General features: G+C 49.1%; 1 protein-coding gene across 3 annotated transcripts in view; it reads left to right on the plus strand.

Moving 5' to 3' along the window:
• The window catches only part of pcsk5b (proprotein convertase subtilisin/kexin type 5b), a 101,054-nt gene that overhangs the window by 45,844 nt on the left and 42,453 nt on the right, over positions 1 to 12,757 (plus strand). For all 3 annotated transcript variants that reach the window (XM_055224477.1, XM_055224479.1, XM_055224478.1), the window contains exons 10-19: positions 96 to 199; positions 1,093 to 1,210; positions 6,446 to 6,634; positions 6,944 to 7,080; positions 7,364 to 7,483; positions 7,915 to 8,017; positions 9,870 to 10,063; positions 11,029 to 11,113; positions 11,660 to 11,763; positions 12,469 to 12,604. In XM_055224477.1, the coding sequence (XP_055080452.1) occupies positions 96 to 199; positions 1,093 to 1,210; positions 6,446 to 6,634; positions 6,944 to 7,080; positions 7,364 to 7,483; positions 7,915 to 8,017; positions 9,870 to 10,063; positions 11,029 to 11,113; positions 11,660 to 11,763; positions 12,469 to 12,604 (1,290 nt within the window). The remainder of the gene's footprint in view (positions 1 to 95; positions 200 to 1,092; positions 1,211 to 6,445; positions 6,635 to 6,943; positions 7,081 to 7,363; positions 7,484 to 7,914; positions 8,018 to 9,869; positions 10,064 to 11,028; positions 11,114 to 11,659; positions 11,764 to 12,468; positions 12,605 to 12,757) is intronic.

Genomic DNA, 12,757 nt, shown 5'->3' on the forward strand with positions numbered 1-12,757 from the left:
CTTTATGAAGCGCTGAAAAGCAGTTTATTAAATGTGTTATAGCCACAGTCACTTTTATCCTGAAACATAAATGTGATGAAGTGTGTTTCCCGCAGCCCTCTTCTGACCTGGAGAGACGTGCAGCACATCATCGTAAAGACATCCAGAGCAGGGCACTTGAGCGCCCCCGACTGGAAGACCAACGCCGCAGGATACAACGGTAATGACATGGGCCACTTCACTTGCGTCTCACGTCCTGTTTTACAACATAATGACATCACAAGGTGGAACAGAGTATTTTCAGTTTGAGAGAAGAACTCAGCCTAAGTCCACAGGGTTTGTGTGTTAAACATGTGAGAATGAAACAAAACACAACTCCAGGTCTGTGTGTGATGAGGAAACATTAGAACAGATCAGAAAACAATGTGATATGGGCCTTTAAACAGTGTGATACGGGCCCTTTAAATAATGTAATATGGGCCCTTTAAATGTGTGAAACAAGCTCAGGAAACAGACCCCAGACTGGGTTTGGTCAGGCCTGGACCTGAGCAGCTGCTCTGTGTCAGAGCGTCAAGTGTTTCATAAGTGTGTGCTGCATACCTGCGAGTGACGGTCAGCCGGGCCTCCTCCAAGAACACGATAAAATCCAGAGAAAGGGAGGGAAACGGAGAGAAACTGAGCGTCTGCAGGACTGGACCAGGACTGGACTCAGACTGGACCAACACAAAACCGGGACTGGGACTGGAACAGGACTGGACCAACACGAAACCGGGACTGGAACAGGATCGGGACTGGACTGCGACTGCGACTGGGCCAGCACCAAACTGAGACTGGGCCGGGACTGTCTCAAAGTGCTTTATGTGCATTATTTATTCTCTTACCTAGACAACAGTATCAAAATTGGCTAACCACTGCCAAATGTGGTATCAGCTGCCAACAGTATCTCCATCCACCACTGAACCTTCACGCTGCACTTTGCCCAATGACACAATGGCACGCAGCTGGAATGAACAGATTTGTGCATGAACACTCCTAACCTCTGGACCACTGCCTTAGTATTAAAACACCTGACTCCTTCTGTTTTCTTCTTCTACTTCTTCTTCTTTGCTGCAGTGAGTCACCTGTACGGCTTTGGCCTGATGGACGCGGAGGCCATGGTGAAGGAGGCGGAGCGATGGAAGCAGGTCCCGGCTCAGCATGTGTGTGTGGAGAGCGCCGACCGACAGATGAAGTAGGCACTTTACTCGATGGGCCACTCTGAACAGTGAATACTTCTGTCTGTATTTAAAGTAAATATAAGGACCACTGCACACAAGGACCATAACCTCTGCACACAAGGACCATAACCTCTGCACACAGGGACCTCTGCACACAAGGACCTCTGCACACAAGGACCTCTGCACACAAGGACCTCTGCACACGGGGACTATAACCTCTGCCACAAGAACTTTAACCGCTGCCCAAAATGACCTCTGCACACAAGGACCTTAACCTCTGCACACAAGGACCTCTGCACACAGGGACTATAACCTCTGCACACAAGGACCTCTGCACACAGGGACTATAACCTCTGCACACAAGGACCTCTGCACACAGGGACTATAACCTCTGCACACAAGGACCATAACCTCTGCACACAAGGACCTCTGCACACAGGGACTATAACCTCTGCACACAAGGACCTCTGCACACAAGGACTATAACCTCTGTACACAAGGACCATAACCTCTGCACACAGGGACCTCTGCACACAAGGACCTCTGCACACAAGGACCTCTGCACACGGGGACTATAACCTCTGCACACAAGGACTATAACCTCTGCACACAAGGACCATAACCTCTGCACACAAGGACCTCTGCACACAAGGACCTCTGCACACAAGGACCTCTGCACACGGGGACTATAACCTCTGCACACAAGGACCATAACCTCTGCACACAAGGACCTCTGCACACAAGGACCTCTGCACACAAGGACCTCTGCACACGGGGACTATAACCTCTGCACACAAGGACCATAACCTCTGCACACAAGGACCTCTGCACACAAGGACCTCTGCACACAAGGACCTCTGCACACGGGGACTATAACCTCTGACACAAGAACTTTAACCGCTGCCCAAAATGACCTCTGCACACAGGGACCTTAACCTCTGCACACAAGGACCTCTGCACACAGGGACTATAACCTCTGCACACAAGGACTATAACCTCTGCACACAAGGACTATAACCTCTGCACACAAGGACCATAACCTCTGCACACAAGGACTATAACCTCTGTACACAAGGACTATAACCTCTGCACACAAGGACTATAACCTCTGCACACAAGGACTATAACCTCTGCACACAAGGACCATAACCTCTGCACACAAGGACCATAACCTCTGCACACAAGGACCTCTGCACACAGGGACTATAACCTCTGCACACAAGGACCTCTGCACACAAGGACTATAACCTCTGTACACAAGGACCATAACCTCTTCACACAGGGACCTCTGCACACAAGGACCTCTGCACACGGGGACTATAACCTCTGCACACAAGGACCTCTGCACACAAGGACTATAACCTCTGCACACAAGGACCATAACCTCTGCACACAGGGACCTCTGCACACAAGGACCTCTGCACACAAGGACCTCTGCACACGGGGACTATAACCTCTGACACAAGAACTTTAACCGCTGCCCAAAATGACCTCTGCACACAAGGACTATAACCTCTGCCCAAAATGACCTCTGCACATGAGGACCTTAACCTCTGCACACAAGGACCTTAACCTCCGCACACAAGGACCTCTGCACACAGTGACCTCTGTACACAGGGACCTAAGCACACATGGACTTTACCCTCTCCACACAAGGACCACTGCACACAAGGACCTCTGCACACAAGGACTATAACCTCTGCACACAGGGACTATAACCTCTGCACACAAGGACTATAAACTCTGCACACAAGGACCTCTGCACACAAGGTTCTGTTTATTTATTTATTTATAGCGGACAGTGCATGTTGACCAACAGTAACTGTTTAACATGCCAGAATTAGCCAAGAGGCTAGTTTTCATCTGTTGTCCAGATGTGCAGCTGTCCATAGGGGGCGCCGACAGCATGTGCACACTTTGTTGATGTTTACGGCGACGTCAGCTCCCGTTTGTTCTTTCTTTATCTGTATTTACACAGGGAAACCCAAGGAGAGAATTTGGAGTGTTTCTCGTGAGTGCCCTGTTTCAAATACAACACAAACAGAAAAACAGTGTGTAAAAGTTCATATAAACATTACAAACAGGAGCAGGTGTGTGTAAATGTTTGTTAAATGTGGCTGTGTCGCCCACATGTCCAGTTTTGCGTTGTGTGTTCCATTGCCGTTGGGCACCTCAGTTTTCTAACACAGAAGTAAGCCGACTTGTCTCTTTTATGAGGTTGTTTTAGATTAAAATAGTGATTTAAAATGTGTAAATTATGACATATCACAGGGGTCACAGATCAGCACTCTGACATGTTAGAGTCACATCAACCATCTCACACTCTGAGGATATCAGGGACCTGCCTCCTGCTGGTCCCAGAGTCAGGACTAAAGTGGGACCAAAACAGGACTAAACTGGGACTAAAGCAGGTCTAAACCTGGTGAATCAGTGTTTTAGTTTTATGCAGCTAAAACCTGGAACATTCTTCCTGAAGATGTGAGACAGACTCTACTTTGACAATGTTTAAATCCAGGCTCTGTTCTGTTTATCTGCTGTGACTGAAAGGGTTTTATTCTGCCTCTTCTCTTTTATTGTTCATTTTATTTATTTTTTTATTGTTCATGTTTTATTCTGTAAAATACTTGAATTGTGTATGAATTGTGCTGATACATTTGCCTTTGCTTTGCCGTACACAAGCACAGTATGTCGTCTTTAAAGGGATGATGTTGAAATGTGCCTGAGTGAAAAGCCTGTTTCTTGTGTGAAAGTGCCTCTCTGTGTTTGTCAGTGCGGTTGTGCAAGCTCCACCATCACAGAGGCCAAGCATTAGTTCTGGCACACTACTTCTCCCAGTCTCAGCTTGTTGTTCTGGTGCAGCTGGAGGGGTGTGCACTGGCTCCGCTGTCCAGCCTCATCCGTGCGGGCGGCTCCATGAGTGCAGCTCCATGAGTGCAGCTCCGTGCGTGCGGCTCCGTATATCTGGCTCTGTGGGGAAGGTTTTGTACTTGTGCTTACAGCTTACGACCACAGTGCTGTCAGCTGTTTAATTCCAGCATAAACCGTGTCCTAGTGGTGTAAATACAACTGGCACAAAGCTGTGGAGGTCTCTGATGTTTGTTGAATTGGAGTTGAGTTTCGTGATTGGCTGCGCCCCGTGCGTGCTGTGTGGTCACCGCTGTTGTTTTAATGTGTTTTCATGATAAATGCTTCCTAAAGTGGTGGAGCGCAGAAGGGGTCAGCCGCGTCCGTGTGCAGGCCGATCCTCTGGCCGATCCTCTGGCCGGCCTCAGTCTGTGTAATGTCTGTGTAACGTCTGTGTAATGTCTGCAGTGAGCTGGAGCAGAGACAGCGGTGACGTTTGCTCTGGGCCTGCTGCTAATCAGCTGCTCTCCCTCCTCACCTCCACATCCTCCTCATGTTTTAGGCCTGTTCCTTTAGTCCCACTCCCCACACGGAGTTCACATGCGTATGCACCCACTTTCTCCCAGGATGGGGGTGTTCTACACGTGGACTTATATGGTTCTACATGGATCTCCGTGTTGTTCATTTGTCGTTCACCTATTGTAGTTCACCTGTTGCTGTTCAATTGTTGTTCACCTGTTGTTGTTCACTTGTTGTCATTCACTTGTTGTCGTTCAGTTGTTGTTGTTCACTTGTTTTTCACCTGTTGTTGTTCACCTGTTGTCGTTCACTTGTTATCATTCACTTGTTGTGGTTCACTTTTTGTCGTTCACTTGTCGTTCACCTGTTGTCGTTCACCTGTTGTCGTTCACCTGTTATAGTTAGCCTGTTGTTGTTCATCTATTGTCATTCAATTGTCGTTCACCTGTTGTCATTCACTTGTTGTCGTTCACTTGTTCTTCACTTTTCTTTCACCTGTTGTTCACTTGTCGTTCACCTGTTGTCGTTCACTTGTTGTTGTTCACTTGTCGTTCACTTGTTGTCGTTCACTTGTTGTCGTTCACTTGTTGTCGTTCACTTGTTTTTCACCTGTTGTCGTTCACCTGTTGTTCACTTGTTCTTCACTTTTCTTTCACCTGTTGTTGTTCACTTGTCGTTCACCTGTTGTTGTTCACTTGTTGTTGTTCACTTGTTGTCGTTCACTTGTCATCGTTCACCTGTTGTCGTTTACCCGTTGTCGTTCACCTGTTGTTCACTTGTTGTTCACCTGTTGCCGTTCAATTGTTGTTCACCTGTTGTTAACTTATCATTCACTTGTTGTTGTTCACTTGTTATCATTCACTTGTTGTTGTTCACTTTTTGTCATTCACCTGTTGTAGTTCACCTGTTGTCGTTCACCTGTTGTTGCTCATATATTGGCGTTCAATTGTCATTCACTTCTCATTCATCTGTTGTCGTTCACCTGTTTTCATTCACTTGTTGTCGTTCACTTGTTGTTCTCTTGTCATTCACCTGTTGTCGTTCACCTGTTGTTGTTCATCTACTGTTGTTCACTTGTCATTCACCTGTTGTCATTCACTTGTTTTCGTTCACTTGTTGGCGTTCAGTTGTTGTCGTACACTTGTTTCCGTTCACCTGTTGTCGTTCACCTGTTGTTGTTCACCTGTTGTTGTTCACCTGTTGTCGTTCACTTGTTGTTGTTCACTTGTCATTCATTTGTCATTCACCTGTTGTTGTTCACTTGTCGTGCACCTGTTGTCGTTCACCTGTTGTTGTTCACTTGTCGCTCACTTGTCGTTCACTTGTTGTCGTTCACTTGTCATTTACCTGCTGTCCTTCACTCTCCTGTTGTCGTTTACTTGTAATTCACCTGTTGTCGTTCACCTATTGTTGTTCACTTGTTGTCGTTCTCCTGTTGTCGTTTACTTGTCGTTCACCTGTTGTCGTTCACCTATTGTTGTTCACTTGTTGTCGTTCACCTATTGTTGTTCACTTGTCGTTCAGTTGTTGTCGTGCACTTGTTTTTGTTCACCTGTTGTAGTTCACTTGTTGTCGTTCCCTTGTTGTAGTTCACTTGTTGTCCTTCACTTGTTGTCCTTCACTTGTTGTCCTTCACTTGTTGTCCTTCACTTGTTATTCCAGACAAGTCAGTTCTTTTTGGTCAGAGTTTGTGAAAATAAAGCTCATATTAAAGTGTGACGGAGCTTTAGACAGAGCTGAGCCTAAAGTTAGCATCACAGTCCAGTGTTGTGACATCAGCTGCAAAGTGTCAGTGATGAGGTGTTTTGTTTGTTCTGTGGCTCATGGGGCCAATTAGTGGAAATGTTAATAAAATCAAAGCGTGTGAACTAATGTGTGTGTTGCAGGAACATCCGCCCGGAACACGTGGTGCGCTCTGTGTACAAGGCCACGGGATGCCCCGACAGCCCCAACAACCAGGTCATCTACCTGGAACACGTGGTGGTGCGCATCACCATCCTCCACCCGCGCAGAGGAGACCTGTCAATCAACCTCACCTCGCCCTCAGGCACCAAGTCCCAGCTGCTGGCCAACAGGTGACACCTGCACCGCGCACACCTGTCTGCACCGCACACACCTGTCTGCACCGCACACACCTGTCTGCACCGCACACACACACCTGTCTGCAGCGCACACCTGTCTGCAGCGCGCACACCTGTCTGCAGCGCGCACACCTGTCTGCAGCGCGCACACCTGTCTGCAGCGCGCACACCTGTCTGCAGCGCGCACACCTGTCTGCACCGCGCACACACCTGTTTTGTTCCCGTGTTTGTGTATAACTGCACTTGAGTTTACCTGTGTGTGTCTGTGTGTGTGTCTGTGTGTGTGTCTGTGTGTGTGTACAGGTTGTTCGACCACTCGACCGAGGGCTTTAAGAACTGGGAGTTCATGACCACACACTGCTGGGGCGAGAAGGCGGCGGGCGACTGGGTCCTGGAGATCTATGACTCTCCTTTTCAGCTCCGCAGCCAGAAAGTCCCTGGTATGACATTGTGTGTGTGGGGGTGTGTATGTGTGTGTGTGAGTATGTATGTGTGTGTGTGTGAGTATGTGCGTGTGTATGTCTCCCTGTCTTCACGTCCGTGTGTGTGTCTCCTCGTCCTCCTGTGTGTGTGTCTCCTCGTCCTCCTGTGTGTGTGTCTCCTCGTCCTCCTGTGTGTGTGTCTCCTCGTCCTCCTGTGTGTGTGTCTCCTCGTCCTCCTGTGTGTGTGTCTCCTCGTCCTCCTGTGTGTGTGTCTCCTCGTCCTCATGTGTTTGTGTTTCAGGTAAACTGAAGGAGTGGTCCCTGGTCCTTTATGGCACCTCCGTGCACCCTTACACCCGCAGTGACAAGCCACGCTCGGTGGAGCAGCCCACGGAGGAGACGTTCACCGAGGAGTACAACGGTAACATCATCAAGTACAAGCAAACTCTGGACACACTTTATGCACACACAGGCCACACATCGGGAGCACACTGGGCTCACAGTGGACGCACACTAGACGCACACTGGACGCACATTGGACGCACACTGGGCTCACACTGGGCTCACACTGGGCTCACACTGGGCTCACAGTGGACGCACACTAGACGCACACTGGACGCACATTGGACGCACACTTGGAGCACACAGGTCGCACATCGGGAGCACACTGGGCTCACAGTGGACGCACACTGGGCACAAACTGGGGTCACACTGGTTTGTTGTGAGGGAGGGGGGGCTGCACTTGGACCAAACACTGACACTGGTGTGAAACATGACCCCTGACCCCTGACCTCACCTGTGCAGGTGTTTGCCGTCTCCTGTGTGTTCATCTAATCGTGTGTTTGTGCTCAGGCCCGTGTGACCCCGAGTGTAACGAGAACGGCTGCGAGGGCCCCGGACCTCACCACTGCAACAACTGTCTGCACTACTTCCTCAAGTTCAAGAACAACACCAGGTCAGAGCCGCCGACCTTTCACCTCTCACACTGGAAGTGCCTTTGTGTTGAGCAGACGGGGGCGCAGGCGGGAGGGGAGACAGGGGCGCAGAAGGGAACGCAGACGGGAGTGCAGGCAGGGCAGCAGACAGGAGTGCAGACAGGAGTGCAGACGGGAGTGCAGACGGGAGTGCAGACGGGAGTGCAGACGGGAGTGCAGACGGGGGTGCAGACGAGGGCGCAAACAGGAGGACAGATGGGGACGCAGACGGGGGCGTAGACAGCAGTGCAGATGGTTAGCTCCTGATGCTAATCACGGGGGACCTTCAGAGTGCTGTAATGAGGACAGGGTCTTGTGAGGACACAGGCAGTTTGTAGAGGTGTGAGGAGACGAGGAGACGAAGGGTTAAAGAAAGTTTCCTGGACATTTGGCTCCAGGTCGTCTCACTTCTGGGTCTGAGGTCTGAATCTGCCCTCTCCACATGGTTTTATTCTGTGGCCGTCGCTAAAACGTCGCTCTCATGTCTGACAGCCGTTTCCTGACACTTTACACATGTGTTTTGGGAACAGCTCTTCCCGACAACACCAAACGTCTGTGGGATTCGTCTGGTGACTCAGATAAATGTGTTAGAATAAATGACATCACATCTGCATTGAAAAAACATGGAAAAAAAACGCGTCGAGCTCCGTCTGTATGACAAAAAACAAAACACATGCCCAAATTTGTCACGTCACATCATCAGACCAGAGACTAACGCACTAGCCAGCAAACAGGAAGTGATCATGGGTGCAATTCCTGCTCTATCGCCTCTGGCGCCAATTCACTTTCTGTGTAAAAACGGTGTCCCCTCTCTCTGTCTCTAACCCTCTGCTTCAGACTCATTTTGGTCTTAAATGTTCATATTAACCCTCTACATGATCCTGGGGTTTTTATTTCACTGTTGCGTCTGTAAATCAAGATATGAACATTAATAACAGACAAATCAGGTCCTTCTTTCCCCGAGGTCGCTCCTATTAGCGTTAGCAACAGGTTTGACTGACAGTGTTGCTAAGCGGTGTGGGTGCGTTACCTTCAACAACTGGATTGGCTCTTTGGTTGCTATGATACTCATGGTCAGAATTCCACATATGTAACTCTGCTCCAGATAAGCCGCTGTAACTGCTCTGGCCTCGATGAGCTTCATTTGGAGCTGAAGCTGAGACGTCACACTCACTCAGTCATGTCTTTACACCATATCTGAAAGCAGCAGAGTGACTTTAGAGAAATGTCTGACTGTTATTTCTGATACATGTTGCTTTTTGTAGGTTTGATTTATTATTTTAAAATGAGGTTAGCTTGTGATTAGCTAGCTGCCTGCTCTGCTGTGCGCTGTGCATTAACAGAACACTATGGTGGTCCTCTTAGCCCAATTTTCACCCCCATAGTTTAAAAACTCACTGGCCAAAAAAAAGGTAAAACAAATTCTTGATTATGCTATGAAAAAAAAAAAAAGTTTTTTTTTTTTTTTGCGTGGGCTGGCAGTGGCTCAGTTGGTAGAGCGTTTGTCCATGGATCCAAAGATTTGTGGTTCAAATCCCGCTCTCGACATAACCACAGTGGTCAGATCCACTGACCCACAGGTTGGCGGTGTGATTCCAGCTCCCACAGATGAATGCTGTGGTTGTGTCCTTGGGCAAGACACTTCTCTGGTGTGTGTGTGCTCGGGTGCAGTGGTGACTGGTTCTTTGATGTAAAGTGTTTTGAAGGTGCCTTGGAAAAGCTCTATTTTGTTCAGGCATTAAGTGCCATACACCAGAACATTGTCTTTAAATGCCGCCGATGCCACTGCAGTTTTAAAATAAACCTGTGGGGGGCGCTGTTGTTTGTGCTCAGGATGTGCGTGTCCGAGTGTCCCAGCGGGTTCTTCCGTGATGACCGTAAGCGTTGTAAGAAGTGCTCGTCGTCCTGTGAGACGTGTGTGGGCAGCCGCAGTGACCAGTGCAGCACCTGTCGCTCCGGGTTCCACCTCAACGAAGGCTCCAACACCTGCGTCGCCAACTGTGCCGACGGGTTCTACCTCGACCAAGGTGTGTGCCCGTTTAATCCACACATGTGTGTGACTGGTCTGCTCTGTGTGTGTCTGCTCTGTGTGTGTCTGCTCTGTGTGTGTCTGCTCTGTGTGTGACTGGTCTGCTCTGTGTGTGACTGGTCTGCTCTGTGTGTGTCTGCTCTGTGTGTGTCTGCTCTGTGTGTGTCTGCTCTGTGTGTGACTGGTCTGCTCTGTGTGTGACTGGACTGGTCTGCTCTGTGTGTGTATGCTCTGTGTGTGACTGGACTGGTCTGCTCTGTGTGTGTCTGCTCTGTGTGTGACTGGTCTGCTCTGTGTGTGACTGGTCTGCTCTGTGTGTGATGTGTCTGCTCTGTGTGTGATGTGTCTGCTCTGTGTGTGACTGGTCTGCTCTGTGTGTGACTGGTCTGCTCTGTGTGTGACTGGTCTGCTCTGTGTGTGTCTGCTCTGTGTGTGTCTGCTCTGTGTGTGTCTGCTTTGTGTGTGACTGGTCTGCTCTGTGTGTGACTGGTCTGCTCTGTGTGTGACTGATCTGCTCTGTGTGTGACTGGTCTGCTCTGTGTGTGACTGGTCTGCTCTGTGTGTGATGTGTCTGCTCTGTGTGTGATGTGTCTGCTCTGTGTGTGACTGGTCTGCTCTGTGTGTGACTGGTCTGCTCTGTGTGTGACTGGTCTGCTCTGTGTGTGTCTGCTCTGTGTGTGACTGGTCTGCTCTGTGTGTGTCTGCTTTGTGTGTGACTGGTCTGCTCTGTGTGTGACTGATCTGCTCTGTGTGTGACTGGTCTGCTCTGTGTGTGACTGGTCTGCTCTGTGTGTGATGTGTCTGCTCTGTGTGTGACTGGTCTGCTCTGTGTGTGACTGGTCTGCTCTGTGTGTGACTGGTCTGCTCTGTGTGTGACTGGTCTGTGTGTGACTGGTCTGCTCTGTGTGTGTCTGCTCTGTGTGTGACTGCTCTGTGTGTGACTGGTCTGCTCTGTGTTTCCAGATTCAAACATTTGCCGACGATGTCCTGAAAACTGTAAGAAGTGCACCGGCTCCAGCGTCTGCACCGAGTGTAAACCAGGCATGAGGTAACTGGCCCCAGTGTAACGGGCCCCAGTGTAACGGGCCCCAGTGTAACGGGCCCCAGTGTAACGGGCCCCAGTGTAACTGGCCCCAGTGGAACGGGCCCCAGTGGAACGGGCCCCAGTGGAACTGGCCCCAGTGGAACGGGCCCCGGTTAAAGTGGCCCACTGTAACTGGCCCAAATGTAGTCCTTAAGTTTGGACTACAAAATCGAAACTGAGGGAAAAAAATGGTGAAAGTGTTGCGGCGTAAGTTCTTGACCCTCTTAACAGATTCCTTTGTATTTGGTGTGACGTGATAGAAGTAACACAACTGCAAATATCTGAACGGGTTGAAAAGTACACTGTAAAATGAATGTAAACCTTCCTCTGGATCTACTTAAGAGATTAATTAAAACATTTCTGCACTTTTCATATATATGAGTAGATTCTATATACTGTATATTCTAGACTCCTAAAGTACACAAAAGTACACAAAGGCACTGAAGGGTCTGATGTTCATGATGTGTCTTTAAATATTGGTGAAAGTGACTAAAGCTCTGTGTGTTTCAGTCTCCAGGGAAACCGCTGCCAGATGACGTGTGACGCAGGAACGTATTACAACGGACACAGACGAACGTGTGAACCCTGCCACCGAGCGTGTGCCACGTGTGCAGGTACAACACACACACACACCCCTACACACACACACAGACGAACGTGTGAACCCTGCCACCGAGCGTGTGCCACGTGTGCAGGTACAACACACACACACACCCCTACACACACACACAGACGAACGTGTGAACCCTGCCACCGAGCGTGTGCCACGTGTGCAGGTACAACACACACACATATACACACACACACAGACTTGCTGCTAAAGTTGTGTTGTGTAGTTCCACATGTGTGTGTTGTGTAGTTCCACATGTGTGTGTGTTGTGTAGTTCCACATGTGTGTGTGTTGTGTAGTTCCACATGTGTGTGTGTTGTGTAGTTCCACATGTGTGTGTGTTGTGTAGTTCCACATGTGTGTGTGTTATGTTCTGTTGTGTAGTTCCACGTGTGTGTGTGTTATGTTCTGTTGTGTAGTTCCACATGTGTGTTATGTTCTGTTGTGTAGTTCCACGTGTGTGTGTGTTATGTTCTGTTGTGTAGTTCCACATGTGTGTTGTGTAGTTCCACATGTGTGTGTGTTATGTTCTGTTGTGTAGTTCCACATGTGTGTGTGTTGTGTCCTGTTGTGTAGTTCCACATGTGTGTGTGTTGTGTTCTGTTGTGTAGTTCCACATGTGTGTGTGTTGTGTTCTGTTGTGTAGTTCCACATGTGTGTGTGTTGTGTTCTGTTGTGTAGTTCCACATGTGTGTGTGTGTGTTCTCAGGGACAGGGATCGAGGCCTGTACAAAGTGTGCAGACGGTTACATCCTGGAGGACTGGAGGTGTGTGTCCACCTGCAGCAGCGGATACTACCTGTATGAGACCCTGGACCAGGGACAGGTGCAGCGCTCCTGCAAGAAGTGAGACCACACACACCACACACTCCACACACAATAAACACCACACACACCACAAACAACACACACAATAAACACCACACACATCACACTGGGGCTTACACTGGGTCAAAAAAGTACCAGCCCCAGTTGTCCAAGTTCTCCTACTTAAAAAGA

This window comes from Periophthalmus magnuspinnatus, chromosome 9 (assembly GCF_009829125.3).
Source record: "Periophthalmus magnuspinnatus isolate fPerMag1 chromosome 9, fPerMag1.2.pri, whole genome shotgun sequence".
In the NCBI taxonomy this organism is placed as follows: domain Eukaryota; kingdom Metazoa; phylum Chordata; class Actinopteri; order Gobiiformes; family Gobiidae; genus Periophthalmus; species Periophthalmus magnuspinnatus.